Source organism: Ictidomys tridecemlineatus (assembly GCF_052094955.1).
Source record: "Ictidomys tridecemlineatus isolate mIctTri1 chromosome 1 unlocalized genomic scaffold, mIctTri1.hap1 SUPER_1_unloc_3, whole genome shotgun sequence".
In the NCBI taxonomy this organism is placed as follows: domain Eukaryota; kingdom Metazoa; phylum Chordata; class Mammalia; order Rodentia; family Sciuridae; genus Ictidomys; species Ictidomys tridecemlineatus.
This window is the reverse complement of record NW_027520944.1, coordinates 255,108-277,049: the sequence shown is the minus strand read 5'-3', so window position 1 is coordinate 277,049 and position 21,942 is coordinate 255,108. Positions and strand designations below refer to the sequence as shown.

General features: G+C 56.7%; 1 protein-coding gene across 1 annotated transcript; it reads left to right on the top strand.

The window, feature by feature from the left end:
• Positions 1-692: 692 nt before the first annotated feature.
• Positions 693-21,556, top strand: LOC144372194 (obscurin-like). Its single transcript, XM_078035573.1, is given in 17 exon segments — positions 693-766; positions 1,236-1,512; positions 1,663-1,742; positions 2,129-2,302; positions 3,160-3,316; positions 3,701-3,743; positions 3,746-3,816; positions 3,907-4,071; positions 4,207-4,365; positions 4,553-4,730; positions 5,192-5,305; positions 9,888-10,055; positions 10,318-10,420; positions 10,716-10,845; positions 11,619-11,730; positions 17,383-17,425; positions 19,854-21,556. Coding segments are annotated over 17 exon segments (3,204 nt in total). The 3' UTR covers positions 21,010-21,556.
• Positions 21,557-21,942: the final 386 nt, after the last annotated feature.

The window sequence follows — 21,942 nt, the reverse complement described above, 5'->3', positions numbered from 1 at the left end:
CTCCCTCACCATCTGCCTGCAGCCCTGCCTGCCACCTGCTGCCCCTTAGCTGTGCTTGCCGTTCTCTGGCCACTCGCTGCCTCTTCTGTCCAGACCCGCTCCCTTCATTCTCATCCCTGGTCACAGGCTCTGCATCCTGCTGACCTCACTGGTCTCTTCCTGCTGGCACCACCTCATGGTCTTCCTGCCAGGGCCTGGTCTCCTGCTCACCATCAGCCCCTAGGAAAATTGCAGTGAACTTTTGGGGGAAGCATGACCCCACAGTGTTGTGTTTGTTCCCCCAGGGGAGGCCCTGGTGGCTGAGGAGGCCCATGGCCACCTGTCCCTCGCTGAGGTGGGCACAGAGGAATTCCTACAGAAGCTCACCTCCCAGATCACTAAGATGGTGTCGGCCAAGATCACACAGGGTGAGGGGGCCAGGATGGGCATCCAGGGTCCCCAGGGGAGGCTGGGACCCTGTGTCCTCGCATGGGGCCTAGCTAGGACTCTGTGCCTGGGAGCCCTGGAGACTGGCTGGGTGGTAGGCAGTAGGGGGACAGCCTTCCAGGGAAATCACAACCCTTGTGTTCGCCCAGCCAAGCTGCAGGTGCCTGGAGGTGACAGTGATGAGGAGTCCAAGACTCCATCCGCCTCCCCCCGGCATGGCCGGTCGCGGCCCTCCTCCAGCGTCTAGGAGTCAGCCTCCCCCCGGCATGGCCGGTCGCGGCCCTCCTCCAGCGTCTAGGAGTCATCCTCGGAGTCAGAGGATGGGGCCTCCCGAGGAGAGGTGGGTGGGCTGGGACCCTTGCGAACAGGGCTTGGGGCCTGACCTGCTGAAGAGACGATGGGGGGCTTCAAGGGCCTGGTGCTACCAAGGGAGGGGCATCACCCCCAGAGACACCAAGGGACACCAGAGGTTGGAGCAGAGGGCAGGGTCTCTGCACGTGGGTTCCTGCAGAGCACTACCTCTGATGTCACTCTCACTGCCATCTGTGGAGAGTGCACCTTTGCCTCCAGAGCCCACCACCTCTTGGGTTGCAGGGGGCAGTGGGCAGCAAGGCATTGTGAGCAACTACAGTCTAGGCGCCCATCCACGTGGGCAGGAGCCAGCCCTCTCACTGGCATCTGTGCAGAGTGACCTGGGGGCTCCTGCCCTGTGGCCCTGGACTGGGTACCTCCTCGGCCCCTGGACTCAGCACCCTTGCCTCTGTGCTCTTGGGGGTTTTAGGGGGTTAGGAGAACCTCTCCCTCCTCAGAGGTGGGGGGCCATGGGGGGCCTTGGCAGGCCTCACCCCTCTGGCCCCAGGACTTAGGCCCATTTCTCTTTATCAGATCTTTGATATCTACATGGCCACGGCCGACTACCTACCCCTAGGGGCCGAGCAGGATGCCATCACACTGCGGGAAGGCCAGTATGTGGAGATCTTGGACTCAGCCCACCCGCTGCGCTGGCTTGTGCGCACCAAGCCCACCAAGTCGAGCCCCTCCAGGCAAGGCTGGGTGTCACCAGCCTACCTGGACAAGAGGCTCAAGGTATGGTAGTCCGGAGCTGGGGGAGGGTGCCAAGGCCCTGGGATCCTGGCCCTTCGCCAGAGAACCCTGGAAGTAAGGGACAGGAGCCCGGTGGCCACAGAGAAGGTGGAATAAACTGGTGCCCTGGGACAAACTCCTGTTTCTCAACAGCTGTCTCCTGAGTGGGGGCCCAGTGAGGCCCCCGAATTCCCCGAGGCCGTGTCCGAGGATGAGTACAAGACCAGGCTGAGGTATGCGTTGGGGAAGGTTGAGGGTGCAGCCACAGCTGGCTGCTGGGCCTCAAGGGCCAGCTGGCGTTCTGCCCTGCTTCTTCATGGGGGACCTGTGCTTGCTGAAGCTGTGTGAGCCTCCTTAGGTCACGGTCCTGCCCCTGGTTGCTGCAGCTGTGCCCTCCCAGAGCCTCATGCGGGAGGGCTTCCTGGGGAAGAGGTGGTGCCCTTGCTCCACCACCTACCCACTTTCTGAAGCTGGGTGACAGGCTCCTGATCACAGGAACCCCGTTTAACTGCAGTGCAAGGGAGCAAGCTCTCCATGTGTCCCTAGTCCCCATGTGGAGACTAGGGACAGTGGGAGCAGGGCAGCTGCTGGGCACCCCCTGATGTCAATCTTCCACCAGCTCTGTCATCCAGGAGCTGCTGAGCTCAGAGCAGACCTTCGTGGGTGAGCTTCATTTCCTCCAAAGCCACTACATACAGCAACTGGACCATGCTCCCCGAGCACCAGCAGCCGTGGCCAGCCAGAAGGCAGTCATTTTTCGCAATGTGCAGGACATCAGTCGCTTCCACAGCAGGTAGGCAAGGCCACACACATGCATGTGAGGTGCACGCACAGCTGTGGGTCAGGCCTCGTGGAGGGTGACACTCAGCAGCTAGGGTAGGAACTCGATTTACCCATGGGCACATCCCACTTGTGTGATGCCCCAGTGACAGACGCTCGCCATATGGGTTGAAGGCTGCAGAATACCTGCCACCCATGAGCACTCACACAGGCCCATGTGCATGCACATGAATGTACATGGGCACACGGGAAGTCCCATGTGCACACCACATATGCTCACGCACCCAGCCTCAAATGTGCATGCACATGTGCTTGATATGCATGTGCACATAGTGTACATGTGTGCACACATACATATGTGAATCCTGTACAAAAATGTGCATACATGCTGGATACACATAGATATGTGCACTCACATGCATGCTGATCTCCATGCACATGCACTCTTACACACTCACACAAGCATTTGAGTGCATGTGTGTGCCATGTGCACATCCACAGACACATTCAGGCAAACACATGCACACATATTATACACATATGCCACACATGCATGGTCACATCTGCACACTTGTGTATACATGCACAGTCACATGCATGCACACATGCATCCACACACGTGCACATGTACATGCATGTACCCACATATATATGCTCACATACTACACATCTGCACACTCGTGGGGAAGTGTACATACCCATGCACTTCTGTACGTGCCCACGTGTCTGCACACCCAGCTTAGTATACTCAATCTCACAGGCCCAGAACCCACTCCTGGGCAAGAACCATAACCTCTCAAAGAGAGGGCCCAGGACTGGGCTGTGAGCTGTGCCTGACCCTGTCCCTGACCCTGTCCCTCTCTGTGGCAGCTTCTTGCAGGACCTGCAGCGCTGTGACACAGATGACGATGTGGCCATGTGCTTCATCAAGAACTAGGAAGCCTTTGAGAAGTACCTGGAGTTCCTGGTGGGCCGTGTGCAGGCAGAGTCCGTGGTTGTCAGCACGCCCGTCCAGGAGTTCTATAAGGTGCCCGTGCCTGGCTCCATGGCATTGGCCACCGGGCCCCTCCCTGGCTGCTCCCAGGCCTAGTGCTGGCCTTGACTCCCACCAGAAAACTCACTGACCTGAAAGTCCCCTGAGGCTTAGCCCTTGTCCTGTGCTCATGGCCTTAGTTCATATTTCCTGATCTCCCCCACAGTCCCCAGGGCCCCTTGAGCCTTGTAGCTCTGTGCTCCTGGGCTGGCCACCTCACTGCCCAAGTTCTGTGCATGCCTCCGGCTAGATGGTAACACAGCCATTGTCCAGGTTCAGGGCCAGGTGTGAGAGTGCCGCTGGGATGTCCTCTACTGTCAGGATGCCCTAACTTGGGCTGTGCTTTCTTGCCCGAAACCCGCCCTGTGGTGCCTACAGAAATGCACTGAGGAGATGCTGTCCGCTGGGGACCCCTCGCAGCCACCCCACCCCCACTGCAGCACTACCTGGAGTAGCCGGTGGAGCGGGTGCAGAAGTACCAGGCTCTGCTCAAGGTGGGAAGCCCTGTCTTGCCCCAGCCCTGAATGTCCAGGCCAGGCCTTGGGGCTGAAGTGGTCTGGGTCCTGACCCTTGGTCCGCCTCAGGAGCTGATCCGCAACAAGGCCCGGAACCGGCAGAACTGCGCCCTTCTGCAGCAGGCCTACGCAGTCGTGTCAGCGCTGCCCCAGCGTGCTGAGAACAAGCTGCATGTGTCCCTCATGGAGAACTACCCTGGCACCCTGGAGGCCCTGGGGGAGCCCATCCGCCAGGTGGGGGGACTTGCGTCTGCTGCCATGTGGTGGGGTGTGGCTTTTGTGGGTGCTGGACTCATAGATGACCCTGGGGTCTGCGCCCAGGGATGGGGCCAGACAACCACAGTCCAACCACATCTACTCACACCCCAGGGCCACTTCATTGTGTGGGAGGGCGCACCAGGGGCCCGCATGCCTTGGAAGGGCCACAATCGCCATGTCTTCCTGTTTCGGAACCACCTGGTGATCTGCAAGCCCCGACGAGACTCGCGCACTGATACCTTCAGCTATGTGTTCCGGAATATGATGAAGGTCTGTGGTGCCAGGGGCTGGGGGTGTCATGCAGGCCAGTGGAGGTTTCTCTGTTCCTGGGCTATGGGGTGGCCACTGGAGCAGAACTTGCCATTGTTCTGGGGTAACCTGGGCATGACCCTACTGGACCCTGTCTGTCTGGGGATGCTTAGCTCTGTCCTCCGACTAATGTTGCACCCCTCAACAGCTAAGCAGCATCGACCTGAACGACCAGGTGGAAGGGGACGACCGTGCCTTCGAGGTGTGGCATGAGCGGGAGGACTCTGTGCGCAAGTACCTGCTGCAGGCGCGCACAGTCATCATCAAGCACTCCTGGGTGAAGGAGATCAGCGGCATCCAGCAGCGCCTGGCCCTGCCTGTGTGGCGTGAGTGTCCCTGGTGCTGTGCTGGGGTGGGGACCTGAACATCACTTAGATGCCCAGTGGGCTGCACCCAGGCCGGGCACGTGGCATGGGTTGCTTTCTGCACTGGTGGCTTGGTTCTCCCCTTGGTCAGATCTAGCTGAGGGACCGGTGGCTTTGGCCTCCCAGGGAGCCCCAGAGCAGGTATTGAGCTGACCCTGTCCCAAATGGGGGACACAAAGGGATGTAGTGGGGATACAGCATAGCTCCAGACTTGGGATATCTGACCAGGTCATATTTGGGTGTGATGGTCTTGCACCCTGGTCTGTCCCTGCCTCGTTCAGCCACACCCAGCTTAGTCAGTAACCAGGCCCTTGGATGTGGGGCCACTGCTGTTGTTGGGGGCAATTTGCCAGGGTGCACTCAGGGTACATAGGCCTGACATCCCACCCTCAGAGTCCTCAGACCCCCACATGTGTCCTCAGGTCCTCCGGAATTTGAAGAGGAACTGGCTGACTGCACGGCTGAGCTGGGGGAAACTGTAAAGCTGGCTTGCCGCGTGACCGGCATACCCAAGCCTACTGTCAGCTGGTACAAAGGTACCTGCCAGGGCCTACAGACTGACCCTTCACAGGAACCCCCACCAGGGGTAGGCTGCACGGGGGCTGAGGACAGCATGGGGTCTGGTCAGTGGGCTGGGCATGGGGAACAAGAGACAGTCCAGGCCTGCTCAAGGGCAAACATCCTGGGGATGGACAGTGAACAGGTAAGTCAGGTGGTGCCATGGCCACCCTGGGGAATGAGCAGGGTGAGGAGTCAGCACAGGGCCGAGACAGACATGCCTGAGGGCAGCCAAGAGAGCACCAGGACCACAGAGGGGGCCACAGGCAGGCACCTGGGTGCAGGAGAGGCCTGTGAGCTTAATGGGCCAGGAAGGGTGCTGATCACACTGCACCTTCAGGGTCATGGAGCACAGGCCTTACGTGGCTCAGGGATGGGAGCTGCCAAGGTCAAGGGAGGTCAGGTGTCTCCCAGGCCCATCTCACTTGACACTGCCACAGGCTTGGGGTCCCGAGACCATCCTCACTTCCTGCACCACCATAGGCTTGGGGTCCCGAGACCACTCTCACTTCTGACGTCCAGTTCACTGGTCCCCAAGGTTGCCTTCAGGTTCAGTGATTCACGAGAAGGTCTTGGAGTTCAGAGCTATTATGCTCAGGGTTAGGGTTTACTTCAGCATAAAGACAAGACTGCAGCCCCTGAGAAAAAAGAAGAGCACTTCGGGAGGGTCCAGTGTCACCACTTATGAGCTGCCAGCCTCCCGCTCCCAGTGCAGTGAGGAAGAGCACCTTCTCCTCCCAGTGACACCTGAGAACACAAACAGACCTATGCCAACCAGGAGGCTTAATGAGACTTGACGTCAGCATTTGTCATCTGAACTCTGTCAGACCTGCATGTCAGACCGCTCATGTGGCTGACCTCAGGCTCTAGTCCTCCTGAAGTCAAGATTAATGGCCTGAAGCCCACTATGAATCTCACGTTAGCATAGAAGACAGCATGGAGCTCCACTAGGAAGCTCATTGTTAGTGTAGACGCCAATGTGGCCTGGGTCATCCATCAGGAATCTCCTCATTGGTATAGATGCCAGTGTGGCCCAGGAATCTCGTTATTGCCATAGACACCAGCGTGGCCCTAGTCATCCACTGGGAATCTCGTCAAAGGTGTAGGCACCAGCATGGCCCAGGTCACCCACAGGAATTTTGTCATTGGCGTAGATGCCAGCATGGCCTGGGTCACCTACTAGGAATCTTGTTGGCATAGATGCTGGCTTGGCCTAGAGCATCCATCAGGAATCTCATTATTGGTAGAGATGCCAGCATTGCCCTGGTCACCCACCAGGAATCTCATCATTGGCATAGAAGCCTTCGTGGCCTGGAGCATCCTCCAGGAATCTGTTCATTGGTGTAGACACAGCATGGCCTGGTTCACCTACTAGGAATCTCGTCATTGGCATAGACACTGGCATGGCCTGGGTCACCTACTAGAAATCTCCTCAATGGTATAGACACAGAATGGCCTGAGAATCCCCCCAGGAATCTCATTGTTGGCATAGATGCTGGTGTGGCCCAGGTCACCTACTAAGAATCTCCTCATTGGCATAGATGCCAGCATGGCCCAGGTCACCCACCAGGAATCTCCTAGTTGGTGCAGAGGCTAGCATGGGCCAGAGCCTCCTCCCAGAATGCCATTGTAAAATAGAGTGTCCAGTCTGGCCCTGAGCCATAAACCCCTAGGCTAGCCCATCTGTTGTGGCCCAAGGTTCCAGAAAATCCAAGGCTCTTCCCTGGCAGACTGTTCTCGGGTCCCGAGGCACCTTGCTGGTGCCAGGGATCAACATGATTCCTTTGGGCAGCATGGAGCGTTGACTACATGGAAACCCCATGGTCTTGTGAGCAGCAGGGGGCATGGTTCAGATCTGTCATCTGTCACCTTGGCTGTAGTGCCAAGGGCCTGCTTAGGGACATGGCATCATGTTGGTGGTGGCCATGGTTGCATCCTGGATGCATTTTGAAGGCAGAGCCAGCCAGATTTGCTGATGGGTTACATGGGGTGTGTGGAAGAGAGATGGCATCCAGGGAGCAGCACAGGGGTTGTGGACAGCAGAGGCCACTGGTCCTATTCACAGAGGTGGGGCAGACCCACAGGGAGGAAAGCTGGTACATTCTGAGCTGGGCAGGGAGGAAAGAAACCTAGATTTGTGAGGTTTTGAAGAAACCATTGGGCTCCAGGTGGTTATGGAGGGGATAGCTTGAGAATAAATCTAGAGCTTAGGAGAGATGTCTGGCTGGAGGTGAGAGATGGCAGGCAGATCCTTGGCATATAGTGTGTCTGAAACTATGGGTCAGGTCTAGTGCACAGCCCTCAAAACAATCCCAGCAGCTCAGGAGACTGAGACAGGAGGATGCAAGTTCAAAGCAGCCTCAGAAACCTAGCAAGGCCCTAAGCAACTTAGTAAGACCCTGTCTCTAAATAAAATGTAGAAAGGGCTGGGGATGTGATTAAGGCCCTTGGGTTCAATCCCTGGTGAGAGAGAGAGAGAGAGAGAGAGACACTGAGGTCAGTTTGAATGTGGAATGAGCGTGAAGAGATGAGGTTCAGGCTTCAAGGCTTGGGATATGGGATTCACAGAGTCAGAGAGGTGAGGAACATAAGTGAAGGGGCGGCAAGCCAGAGAGATGGGAGGGACCCCAGGAAGCTAGCGAGGAAGGGCGGTCAGGCAGAGAGGGCCCAGGAGTGCCCAGAGCTCTGGCCAGCCCCCAAAACAATGAATGAGTCCAGCTTCCCTTTCCTGGGTGATGAGGCTAGTGAGCTGCCATGTCAGTGGGCTTCAGTTTAGCTAGACCATGCAAACCCAAGCCCATGAGTGGAGACCCTTGGATCCAGATTCTCATGGAGTCAGCTGCCTTGCATCAGGGAGTGGAGTGGAGAGCGGAGCCCACCCTGCCCTTGGGGGACATCCACTCATTCACGAAGCTCTCTTCCTTTTGATGAATGCGGCTGGGCAGCCCTTATCTCTTGTTCCTCAGGGAGTCCAATTGGTCTATCCCTGAGTGGAAGATCACAAGGCCTCACTTGAGTTGGGCATCTGGTTTCCTCCAAAGCCCCACTGCATGCTGAGAGCTAATTTTCAAAAGTGGTATCTGACAGCCATGTCTGGCAGGAGATAAGTCCCAGACCCAGGGGACGCTTCACTCATCAAGGGCTCTAACCGCGAAACGGTCTGTCTCAGGAACGTGCGACATGTCTTGGTCCATTTCCTGATGTGCCAACAAGACACCTGAGTCTGGGTTACTTATAAAGTGAAGAGATTGTTTTCAGATTGAAAGTCCAAAGGGCATGGTGCCATCTGGTGGGGTTCCCCTTGGTGGCCTCATAACTTCTTGGGAGTCTTGTCAGGGGGAAGGAGCAGTTGCAGTGACAGGAAGAGAGGGGCTTAGGACCAGGCTGGCTTTTATAGCAGCGTGCTGACCTCTGGAGACCAGCACCCATCCCTTCCAGTCAGTGCCCTCAGTGACTGAATTCACTTCTGCTGGGCCCCTCCTCTCAGGAGGGGAGCGCTCCCAGGGCACCCCATTCGGAACCACCCCATCCGGAGCTGCTGGGCTTGCACGACCTATGTATGTGCCTACCACATGGGGCCACGGGGGCAGCAAGTAGATAGAGCTGGTGGTGATCACTCTAGCGGCCAGCTCCCTTTGGCCATTTCTGCTGGCCATACAAGGACATCAAGTTGTGATTCATCTTCTCATTACCTTGGCTGCCTCTATGTTATAGCAAGGCCTGGCACTTCCTCTGCCAGCCACGCAAAGGCTGGGAAGTTGGGGTGTGGCATCCACGCTTTACTGCCAGGTCTTTGCGTGGAGCTTTCCCAGCTTAGCTGGTTAACTGTCAAACCAAATGGCCATGCCACTTGCAGCAGCCCCTGGGTCAACAAGGGCACATTGCACTAGTGGCCTCAGGAAGACCAGCAGGATGCCTGGCTCCCCCTGAGCAGAAGGCTGGTGCTAAGGGTCCACCATGTGTGAACTCAGAGTCACACGCAGTTTCAGGCCAGAGTTCAGATGCAGACATTATCACCATGGCACCCAGAGGTCCCTGTCCACAACTGGGTGGCCTGGTGCCTGTGTCCAGCAGAGCCATGGAAATCTGAGTTTCTTCTCGAAGCCCCCTGCAGATTGGATGGGTAGAAGGGCCCTCCATCCCTCTGCATGCTGTGATGAGGGACCAGGTGTGGGTGGGAGGGAAGGGGTGTTAGGCAGTGGATTATGTAGCTATAGGCTTGGTGGGATTGAGTGAGGATGGGCCCATAGCCAGGGAGCTGGGCATGATCAGCACATGGGAGGTCCACAGGGAGTCACACTGGGGCAGTGGGGCGACCATGGACTTAGCTGCCCATGTGGATGTCTTCTGTCAGGTTCAGGTCTCTCCACCTGGCCCTGCCTCTAGCTAATGTCCAAGGTGGACATAGAGACACAGAGACAGAGGTCTGGGCCACACCAGAGAGAAAGAGAGAGAAACAGAGACAGACCCAGAGAGGTGCAGGCCAGCCCCAGCCTCTCATCCACTGGGGCAGGCTTACAAGGTCCCTGCCCGACAACAGCCCTCACTCCTCCTTTCTAGATGGGAAGCCAGTGGAAGTGGACCCTCACCACATCCTCATCGAAGACCCAGATGGTTCCTGCACCCTCATCCTGGACAACCTGACTGGGGTCGACTCTGGCCAATACATGTGCTTTGCGACCAGCGCCGCTGGCAGTGCCAGCACCCTGGGAAAAATCCTGGTGCAAGGTGAGCCTGGAGGCCCGTGGGGCAGGGAGACACCCTGAGCAAGCCCACCATGTGGCTCTGGTGGATGGGTGGAAGGGCCCTCCATCCCTCTGCTCGCTGTGATGAGGGACTGGGTGTGGGTGGGAGGGAAGGGCAGGCAGGCAGGCATGTGAGGGTGGAAGCCCTATGTGGTCATGGGCTCACTTAGGGCTCAGGAAGAATGTGGGAGCTCAGACACCCCCAGCTCCATCAGAGTGGCTCCCTGTCTCTCTCCACCCTGCAGTCCCGCCACGGTTTGTGAACAAGGTCCGGGCCTCGCCCTTTGTGGAGGGAGAGGATGCCCAGCTCACTTGCACCATCGAAGGCGCCCCACACCCTCAGATCAGGTGGGCCAGCACATGGTGGGGCACCAGGGAAGGGCCTTCAGGCTCCTGTCTGCAACACAAGGGTTGTGCAGCTGTACGGGGCTGGGCACAGTGACTGTCTGATTACTGAAGAGTGGGCATTGTGGGGCTGAGACCCACTGGGCATGGGGCCTCTGCCACAAGATAGCATGGCCAAGCTGGATGTGGGCATCCAGAGGGTGGGTTCACCAGGGACTGTAGCATCTGGGCCAGGGCAGCGGGTCTGCAGCACAGGGAATATCACACCCTGCCTCATGGACTCTTGGGATGGTTCTAGGTGGTACAAAGATGGGGCCCTGCTGACCACGGGCAACAAGTACCAGATGCTGAGTGAGCCCCGCAGCGGCCTGCTGGTGCTTGTGGTCAGAGCAGCTGGCAAGGATGACCTGGGACACTATGAATGCGAGGTAAGATGGGTGGGCAAGGAGCCTCATGGCCAGCTGTCCACTGGGGCTTGACAAGGGAAGGGCCTGGGCTCTTGGCACAGGCCTGGGGACACCAGGCCACTGTCACCCATCATCCCCAACCCACCACACCGTGTCTTGCCTTGCTCCTCTTCCACATGAGGCTGAGCCCTGCCACCTGCCATTGTTCCCACCCTCTCAAAGAAGCCCTTTGGTTTTGCCTTTCTAGGGAACCCAGTGCTGACCTCAACTTTCATCCATTTATGTAAAAAGTAGTGTTAGTTTCCACCTTTTCCTGGTGTCACATAGGTGGGACCCTACAGAGGGAAGAGCTGCCCTGTCCTTGTTCACTGTCCAGAGGCCCAAGGCTGGGGCTCCTGAAGGCAAGGCCCAGTCTGAGCCTCTGATCTTCAGGGCCTGTCCTGGTACACAGTGACATTGAGCAGGTGTGTGCCCGCTGCAGGGCCCCCGAGAGCCCCAGGCTCCAGTCTCTGGCTCTTGTCTAGAGGCCAGCCTCCTGCATGTGGGCCCCACATGCAAGTTCCAGGAGGCAGGGAGACCCAGCCAGCTCTGCACTTCAGGGGCTCAGAGCCACACATGGCCAGCAGCCATCTGTACAGCGTAAGATGCCTGGGCGAGTCCCTGGCTGGGAGCCCTGTCCCCTTTGGGGGACACAGTCTCAGTGGGGACCTCAAACTAAAGACCACCAGAGTGGACGAGAGACAGCTAGGTCCCTTGAGGATAGGGGTCCTGAGTGGTTTCTGTCCATCCTGCAGCTGGTGAACCGGCTTGGCTCCACTCGTGGTGGTGGGGAGCTGTACATGCAGAGCCCTGTGCTGCCGGCCCGGGAGCAGCGCCACAGGGAGCAGACTGTGGCTGCCGTAGAAGGTAGGTGCCACCGAGCCTGTTGCCCATGCTTCCTAGGTGGGTCCTCAGGCTTGAGCCTTGTGACAGCTGCACAGCCAGCCAGATCTGGGGGCAGCAGACCTACCATGTCTCAGAGCGGGTGCACTTCCTGCGGGGGTGGCTGGGCAGGCATCTTGGGCAGATGACCTGGCTAGAAGAGAAGGCTGTGGGGAGGAGCCCAGAGGCTGCAGGCCACCTGGTCTCAGCACCTGTGGGGCAGGCGGAGGTGGCCAGGAACCTGGAGTGAGCACTGGAGAGGCTGCTCTGTGGTGGGGAAGTGTGAGTCCTGCCCCTGGCCTACAGGACAACTCATAGAGTCATCTCTGACCCAGGGCAGCCTGCCTGGCAGTGGTCACACAGGCCTCCTGCAGGCAGCAGCTGGGATGGGCTGCACTTCTAGAGAAGGTGGTTTCCCCCTGAGGGCAGAGGCAGGACAGTAGGACATCTGGGGAAGAGCGTCTACACTGAGGGTAGAGGGCAGGACAGTAGGACGTCTGGGGAAGGGCATCTACACTGAGAGCAGAGGCAGGACAGTAGGACGTCTGGGGAAGGGCGTCTACACTAAGGGCAGAGGCAGGACAGTAGGACATCTGGGGAAGGGATATATACACTGAGGGCAGAGGACAGGCAGTAGGATGTCTGGGGAAGGGTGTCTGGGTATAGGCAGGACAATAGGACGTCTGGGGAAGGCATCTCCACTGAGGGCAGAGGCAGGACAGTAGGACGTCTGGGAAAGGGGCCTCTACACTGAGGGCAGAGGGCAGGACAGTAGGATATCTGGGGAAGGGGCCTCTATACTGAGGGCAGAGGGCAGGACAGTAGGACGTCTGGGGAAGGGTGTCTACACTGAGGGCTAAACTGATGAGTGGAGAGTCAGATATTGGTCTGGCCCTTTCCCACCAGGCTGAATTGGCCTTGGAGAGGCCAGAGCATTTGTGGTTTAGTGTTCCTTCCCTGGCCTAGGTCACTCCCAGGGTCATAACAAGTCACTCCTACAAGGCCCCATCTGGGTGAGCCAGTGCCCAGGCCACCAGGATGGGAGGAGGGCCACTGTTACATATCTTGGCTCCCAGGTGGAGTTGCTCCCCTGGAAGGGCTGCCTTGGCAGGTGGGGAGTCCGTGTCCCTACAGCCATGGAGCAGAGGCTGGACCCATGTTGGTAGAGCCACAGCTTCCACAAGAGGGTAGTTGGAAAATGTGTCATCCAATTCCTGAGCACAGGCTCCTGTGGAGTGTTCCCACTGCAGTCTGTCCATCCCAGGGACCAACAAACAGGGTCTCTGTCCCTCTGGACCTTCAGAGGACCGGGCCAGCCAACGCCCTAGATCCCAACCCTAGGAACTTCGAAGCCCCCGTGGCCCTCATGGACTCTTTCTCCAAGGGCAAGTCCCTGTGTGAGGGCTTGTGACCCTCACCTGCCATATTGGACCTGTGTTCCTTGGGACCTGTGACATGTACTGTCCCACAACCCAGGGACAGCAGCACCATGCATATATGCTTTTGCTGCCACCGGCTCGTCCACTTCCTCTGCATTGCATGTCTCATGGTTGGGGACGTGCCCTTCTCACTGGGGCAGGAGTGTCCTCTGCAGCTGTTCTCTTGTTGGTCACGACGGGTCCCTTTCTGGAAGAAGGCGGGTGTCAGTGTGAAGAGCAGGCCTCCAGAGCCCACTGGGGCCAGGCATATCACTGAGCGCTGGTTCTCGAAGGCCATGCAATCAGAGCCCTGTGCCTCCTGCTTCCTAATCCTGTCCTGCTGCTTTGTCTTAACCAGTGGCTCCGCAGCCAGAGGGGCCCTGGCTGTCTCTTGTCAGTGGCACTGACCTGGCTTGAGTGTCTGCACCAGACCAGGATGCTGCTTTGTACGGCTGCAGCCCTTCTGTAACGGCAGACTCACTGGGGCCCACAGCTGGTCTGGGGCAGTTGGGGACCATGAATAAAGTGCCAGCTTAGCAACCCAAGGTGTCCTGGAGCAGCAAGATGGAGCAGTAAGCCGGGTCCCTGCCAGGGAGGACTCAGGTGGAGGCCCTGGGCTTTCCTGTCTTTCTGTGCACAGGAGCTTGCCTGCAGATGGCACACAGGTTGTCCCTCTTTGTGCCCAACTTAGTCTAAATACATACAGCTTCCTGACTGGATTCCTATTCCTGCCATCAGCCACTTCCCTGTAGAAAAGCCTGTGCAAACAATTCACACATATAAACGCACACATGCCTCAGCACAGCCTGTGCAAGCAATGCACACATATAAGCACACATGCCTCAGCACAGCCTGTGCAAGCAAAGCACACATATAAATACACACACACCTGAGCACAGCCTATGCAAGCAGTGCACATACATAAACACGCACACACCTGAGCACAGCCTGTGCAAGCAATGCACACATATAAGCGCACACACCTGTGCAAACAATGAACACATATAAACACACACACGCCTGAGCACAGCCTGTGCAAGCAGTGCACACATATAAACACACATGCCTGAGCACAGCCTGTGCAAACAATGCACACATATAAGCACACACTTGCCTGAGCACAGCCTGTGCAAGCAATGCATGCATATAAGCACACACGCCTGTGCAAACAATGCACACATATAAACACACACACTGCCTGTGCAAGCAATGCACACATATAAACACACACACACACTGCCTGAGCACAGCCTGTGCAAGCAATGCACACATATAAATGCACACGCGCCTGAGCACAGCCTGTGCAAACAATACACGCATATAAACACACACATGCATGAGCACAGCCTGTACAAATAATGCACACATATAAACACACACTCCTGAGCACAGCTTATGCAAGCAATGTACACATATAAACACACACACCTGAGCACAGCCTGTGTAAGCAATGCACACATATAAGCACACATGCCTGTGCAAACAATGCACACATATAAACACACACTGCCTGAGCACAGCCTGTGCAAGCAATGCACACATATAAACACACACAAGCCTGAGTACAGGTGTGTGAATTTATATGTGTGCAAGCAATGCACACATATAAATGCACACACATGCCTGAACACAGCCTGTGCAAGCAATGCACACATATAAACGCACACATGCCTCAGCACAGCCTGTGCAAGCAATGCACACTTATAAATGCATACATACACGTGAGCACAGACTGTGCAAATAATGCACACATATAAACACACACATGCCTGAGCCCAGCCGGTGCAAATAATGCACACACATAAACACACACACACTGCCTGAGCACAGCCTGTGCAAGCAATGCACACATATAAGCACACATGCCTGTGCAAACAATGCACACATATAAACACACACACACTGCCTGAGCATAGCCTGTGCAAACAATGCACACATATAAATGCACACACACACCTGAACACAGCCTGTGCATGCAATGCACACATATAAATATTCACATGCCTCAGCACAGCCTGTGCAAGCAATGAACACTTATAAATGCATACACACACGTGAGCCCAGCCGGTGCAAATAATGCACACATATAAACACACACATGCCTGAGCCCAGCCAGTGCAAATAATGCACACACATAAACACAGACACACTGCCTGAGCACAGCCTGTGCAAGCAATGCACACATATAAACACACTTGCCTGAGCATAGCCTGTGCAAGCAATGCACACATATAAACACACACAAGCCTGAGCATAGCCTGTGCAAACAATGCACACATATAAACACACTTGCCTGAGCACAGCCTGTGCAAGCAATGCACACATATAAACACACACAAGCCTGAGCACAGCCTGTGCAAACAATGCACACATATAAACGCACACACATACCTGAACACAGCCTGTGCAAGCAATGCACACATATAAACACACACATGCCTGAGTACAGCCTGTGCAAATAATGCACACATATAAACACACACTCCTGAGCACAGCTTATGCAAGCAATGTACACATATAAACACACACACACACACACACACTGCCTGAGCACAGCCTGTGCAAGCAGTGCACACATGTAAGCACACACACACACTGCCTGAGCACAGCCTGTGCAAGAATGCACACATATAAACACACACTGCCTGAGCACAGCCTGTGCAAGCAATGCACATATATAAGCACACACTGCCTGAGCACAGCCTGTGCAAGCAATGCATGCATAAGTATGCACACATGCCTGAGCACAATCTGTGCAAACAGTGCACACATATAAACACACTTGCCTGAGCACAGCCTGTGCAAGAAATGCACACATATAAACACACACAAGCCTGAGCACAGCCTGTGCAAACAATGCACACATATAAATGTACACACACTCCTGAACACAGCCTGTGCAAGCAATGCACACTTATAAACACACACATGCCTGAGCATAGCCTGTGCAAGCAATGCACACATATAAACACACATGCCTGAGCAAACACATGTACATGTACTGATGTGCACATACATGTATACATGTGTGTGAATGTGTGTGCAGCATGTCTGAGCATGCATATGTGTGCAGACAAGTACACCTGTGTGCACATTTGTATGCAAGGTACATCCATGTGCAGGCACACAAATGTAGCCAGTGTGACCTCCAATGCACACACACACAGACAGTGTCTAATTCTTGTGCTCATCATCTGAGACAAGCTTGGAATGCCATAAGTTGCCTAGGGAAAGCCTGTTTCAGTGTTGCAGTGCAGTGAAGCAGAAATTCCCCTGGTCCAGGAGATGTGGGACCATGTCCCAGTACAGGCCACTTGGCTTTGTTGGCCACCTCCTCCACCTTCCCATTGAGCAGTGAGAGGGCTGCTGAGCCTGGAGATGGCCTGCAGTAGTCAAGCCCAGGCCTGCCCAGAGGTCAAGGGAAGAGGCCTAAAGGTGGTTGGGAGTAGGTGCTGCCTGGTTCCAGATGAGTTTCATCCTCTTTGGAACTCCAGTCCCCAGCAGCAAGATGGAAACATAGGCCCCATGGGCTGGCTTTGGTAAGGGCAACAGCTGGGAAAACCAGGAAAGGCCGCGCAGTTGGGACAGCTGCCCTTCACACTCAGACCTCAGGCACCCACACATGCATGGGGCACAGATGTGCCATGTGCAGCATCTGGTGCCCCCTCCCCTGGAGACACTCACCACATGCATGGGGTTCAGATGTCCACATTCAGGACTCTTGTGTCCCTCTCCCCTGGAGACACCTTTTGGACTTGAACTCGTTTTGTGGCAAAGGCATCAACCATCCTGGCCCCATTTTGGCTGGTGGCCCACTGCATGGCCACAGGCTACTCTTCCCTTTCCCTAGGCCTCAGGGCTATGTTGGGCTACATGTTTGAGGAATTCACAGTCTTATGTCAGCATAAGGAAAAGCCTGGGCCCTTTTGTGTAGGCAACAGATGCCAGCTCGTTCTCCTCCCCACAGCTCCTGTGGCGCTCAGGAGGGAGAGTGGGCTATCCTTGGGGTGCCTGCTGTCACACCCCAGCCCCCCGGGGCAGATGCTCTCACCCGTCTGTAGCTGAGGAAACTGGACCTCCTAGCTGAGACAGGCTGCCCAGGGACACATGGCCAGTGCTCCTAAGCCCAGCAGATGGCTGCACTGCAGTGCCATCAGGGAGTCAGCCCCAGGCACTGGCTTCTCTGTAACCCTTGCTATTCTGACTGTTTTCTTTGTAGTCACTGAGCAGGCGACTAAAGTCCCCAAGAAAACCGTCATCATGTAAGTGCAGGCGTGTTCCTAACCCGTCCTCAGACTGCAGTGCCCTGCATGCCACTAATCTTCCTGGACCTTGCTGTGTGTCCTGGCCACTTGCAGTGGCTGCACTAACAGCCTGGCTCACTCTGGCCACCAGTGCCTTGCAGATTTCTCACACAGCCGTGGCCTCAGGTCCCTCCACACGTCATGGCTCTCTTGCTCTGCACACAACACAATGGCTCACCAGAGTTGCACAACTAGGGTGGGGCTGGGACTGAGCCACTTCCCTCAGAAGACTAGAGACAGACTCTTATCCCTTGGTACCCCAGGTCTGGGACGGTATCATCCAACAGAACTTGCTGCAGTGGTGAGAGTATTCTCTCTACACTGCCCAGTGTGGCAGCCACTAGCCACGTGTGACTGTTGAGTACTTGAAGTATCTAGTGCAGCTTAAGAAATGAATTTTAGGGGCTAGAATTGTGGCTCAGTGGTAGAGCACTTGCCTGGCATGTGTGAGGCCCTGGGTTTGATCTACAGCACTGCACATAAATATATAAATAAAATAAAAAGTTCCATTTACAACTAAAAAAATTTTTTTTTAAATGAAGGAATTTTAGCAGTCTCCAAACCCAAGCCTAACCAAGGTTCAGGGAAGTGAGGAGGCTTAGGGTGGCTCCCAGAAGTCAGCTGAGAGCCCATTTCCCCAGAGCCATGCCCGTGGGCTCTTTGTCCTTCAGTACCTTCATGCTGTAGAAAATCTGGGCATGTTGGTGAGCTGACTTGGGGGATCAGAGCTGGGTGAACTCACAGAACATAGGCTTGCTTATGACCTGGACAGTCCTGGAGACTTGCAGAGGAGGTATGCAGGTGGAGGTGTGGGGAGCTGTAGGCAGGACTGGCTGAGGATTTTATAGGTTACAGGCTGGGATGCTCCAGGATAGAAACCTCCATTCCCCAGGGGCTGAGCAGCCGCCAGAAGGGCCTGAGGGTAGCTGTGCTACAGAAGAATTCTGTCATCAGAATTGATGAGGCCCTGGGTTAGCTCTTCCCTGACCTCCCTTCTCCCCAGAAGTAGGCTTCTCCTACTGTGCCACCCAACAGATGGGAACAGTTGGGTGGTAGAGTGCCATCCTGGGTACAAGCAGGTGTTCTAGGGCCTCAGACAGGTTATTGCTCCCTTCCCTCCACAGGGGGAGCATTGTAGAGATGGAGCCAGATCCCATTTGGGAAGCTTCAGAGGCGACCTGAGGGGGACTGGGGATCAGAAACATTCTGGGAAGTACCCACCTTCATCCTGCAGAGAAGGCTGTGCCCCCTCAGCTTTGGCCCTCAATAGGCCACCAGGAGCCTCAACCTCCCCACCAGTCAGTGGAGTAGGAGATTCCCTTCTTCCTGGACAAGGGATAGGGAATGTAGGGTTCATCACTGCTGTGCACCTTGAGGGTGCCCATGTGTCTCTGGGCCCGTCCCTGGGAGCAACTCTTCCTGGAGCCCCGAAGTTAGAGCAAGAAATAAAAATAAATGCTGAGAGAGAGAGAGAGAGAGAGAGAGAGAGAGAGAGAGAGATAGGCAGTGCCTTGGTCAAAGCACCAAGTCCTGACCATGGGTAGATCCTCAGCTGAGCCCCGTGGACTTGCCTCCCTCAGCTGGAGCCTGCTCCCTGCTCATGGCCCACTTTACCTCAGCTCCTGCTAGAGCCAGGATCACTGGCAGCAGAGGAGGACCTGGGCTAACCAGTGCATTGCTGACCCTTGGATCTGGGCATTTTTGAGCCTTTCCCCCTGTCCATGCCTGTAAAGGGGATCAGAACCACTGAGGGCCCTTGCTGAGACAGGCCAGGGCTGCAGCATTGCTGGCCCTCCCAGCATGCACTACTGAGCTGTTGACCTTGAGCTCTGCCCCTCCCACCTTGGGAGATGCCAGCCAGGCGGGGGACTCAGCCATGTGGAGCTCAGTGTTCAGCCAGTCTTCCCCTTGGCCTGCTGGGGCCTCACTGGCCTTAGATCCAGAGGCAAGGAGCACAGGCCACAGGCCAGCAGCCTGTCACCTGCCAAAGACTTCACTGCATGCGGGCACTTCCTGGTAGCAGGCTGGACACCCTGCCTGAGGTTCAGAGCAGAAAGCCTGCTGAAGAGGGGGACGGGGAGACAGTGCAGTCCTGGTGTCCAGAGGCCTCAGCTTGGGTGATGTAGCATGGGCCTTCTAGGTGCCTCCATATGTCTTGAGCAGAGCAGAACTTGAGCTTAGCCATGTGAAACACTGTGCTTGGTTTCCTTGGCTTCCTGCCAGGGGCTCTGCAGGTGGGGCTGAAGAGCATGTGTAGGAGTTTGCACACTCACCCTCCTCACCTGTTTGTACCTTAACTTGGTCTCTGGCATGTGCTGGTGGCTTGGAGCTGGGTGAGGCTGCAGATCTCTGTGCCCATCTCTTCTTGGGCCCTCTCCCCTACCAGAGAGGAGACCATCACCACCGTGGTGAAGAGTCCCCGTGGCCCACGACGGTCCCCCAGCAAGTCCCCCTCCCGCTCGCCTTCCCGCCGCTCCACCAGCCCACAAAGGCCAGTTCTGTTGGCCCCTGACCTGCTGTTCCTGCCGGGGTCCAGGCAACCTCATAGGCCTGAGACAGAGCCAGGCTGGAAGCCCACTGTGCCCACACTGTACGTGACGGAGGCTGAGGCCCCCTCTGGAGCCCTGCCAGGGGGCACAGGGCCCCAGCCCAAGTGGGTGGAGGTTGAGGAGACTGTTGAAGTCCGAGTGAAGAAGTCGGGTCCTCGGGCTGTGTCTCCCGCCAGGGAGGTACCCAGAGGCATGGGGGCACTGCTCTTCACACTGCCTGGTGGGACGCCAGGTGGGGACCGCAATGCCAACAACTCCAACAACAAGCAGCTGGACCAGGAGCCCCATGCGCAGGGTCCAGCTGTGGTCCGCATTGGGGAGCCCCTCGTCTTCCATGTGGATGCCGGGGGCAGTGTGGACTGGGCTGCTTCTGGAGCAGTCAGCCCTGAGCCAGAGGAGACTGGGGCTTCCCTCAGGGACAGCAGCACGGAGTGGGCAGGAGGAGAGGGTGATGGGGAGAGCCCTTTCGTGGTGGAGGAGCCCCAGGACATGGATGGCCTTTGCAGCCGTGACCCCAAGATCCTCACACACAATGGTCGTGTGCTGACCTTGGCTGACCTGGAAGATTACGTGCCCCAGGCAGGGGAGACCTTTGGCTGCCGTGGCCCAGCAAGCAGCACCTCCGACGACATGCCTTGTGAGGTCTCCGTGCTCCAGAGAGAGATCAGTGAGCCCACCGTGGGGCAGCCCATCCTGCTCAATGTGGGGCGCCCACCCAGACATGTGGGTCCACCTGGCTTCTTCAGGACGGGATCCCAGGTCCACAGCCCCGAGGACCTGTCCTTCCACGTGCGAGGGGCCCGAGCTGGGCCTGTGGGCAGTGCTCCTTGGACCTCCTCCTGCACCCGGGTCCAGCACTCTACAGACGGCAGGCAGAGCAGCTTCAAGACGGAGGTTTCCACCCAGATGGTCAGCTTGGGGACTGTGGGAGAGACTGTCACTCTGCATATTCACCCAGATGGAGATGAGGCCCCTGGCCCCTCCCAGGGCTGAGGCCACATACCCTGGCAAGACAGGGAGGCCAGGGCACTCTTACTGTGCCGTCCTTGCAGCATGGGACCTGCACCCTGCTGGGCAGCAGCACCTGCTCAGGAACCCCAGCTCACCTCAGTCACCTGTGCTCAATGCGCTGCTCTTCTGAGCTCGGGGTTCAGCCTGCCATGCCCTCTGTCCTGGGCCCTTTCTACCTCACTGGACTTTGGTCCTCAACAAAGAGAACCACAGTGCTTACAATGCTGGATGCACTGAAGTCCTTCAAGAGAGCCCTGGCCAGGGGCAGCTCAAAGACCAAGCTCTGGGTTGTCCCTTCTGGCTTGCAGGAGCCTCCAGGCTCTGGACACAGATGTGGACTTGGGCCTGTGTCCTGCTCCCACTGGGCATAGCCTTGCCTGTCCCCAGGCTAGGGATGGGACCCAGACTCCCAAAGCCACACCCAGGGCCTAGTGGCCACCAGCGGCTCTGCAGGGTGGACACAGGGTCTGTGTTGGGAAGTGCACCTGTATTCTGGCTGATAGAGCAATAAACCAGTCTGCGCCTCCTCTCTGCTCCTCTCGCTCTTGCACTCAATACCCCGGGATCCCCTCCACACATAGCCCTGGTTGGGCCTAGACCAACTGCCCTTGTTCCTTCACTCCAAGGTCAAGCTGGGAGCCACATGGGTGCCCTGTATTGGCTCCTGTGTGCCCAGACGGGCTGTGGCAGCACATGGGCCTGTCTTGTTCCCAGGCAGGGGCTGTGGGGCTGGTCCTGTGGACACATGATATGACCAGAATCACCCATAATTGTCCCTCTGGCCCACCAGGAGCAGTGCAGGGTTTCCTCTACCTGGCAGCTGAGGCTAGTGTCAGGACAGATGTGGTGTGGGGGTGTGATATGGTGGTCCCAAGTTCCCAGGACAACCTAGCATCTGTCAGAGGGGTGGGAACC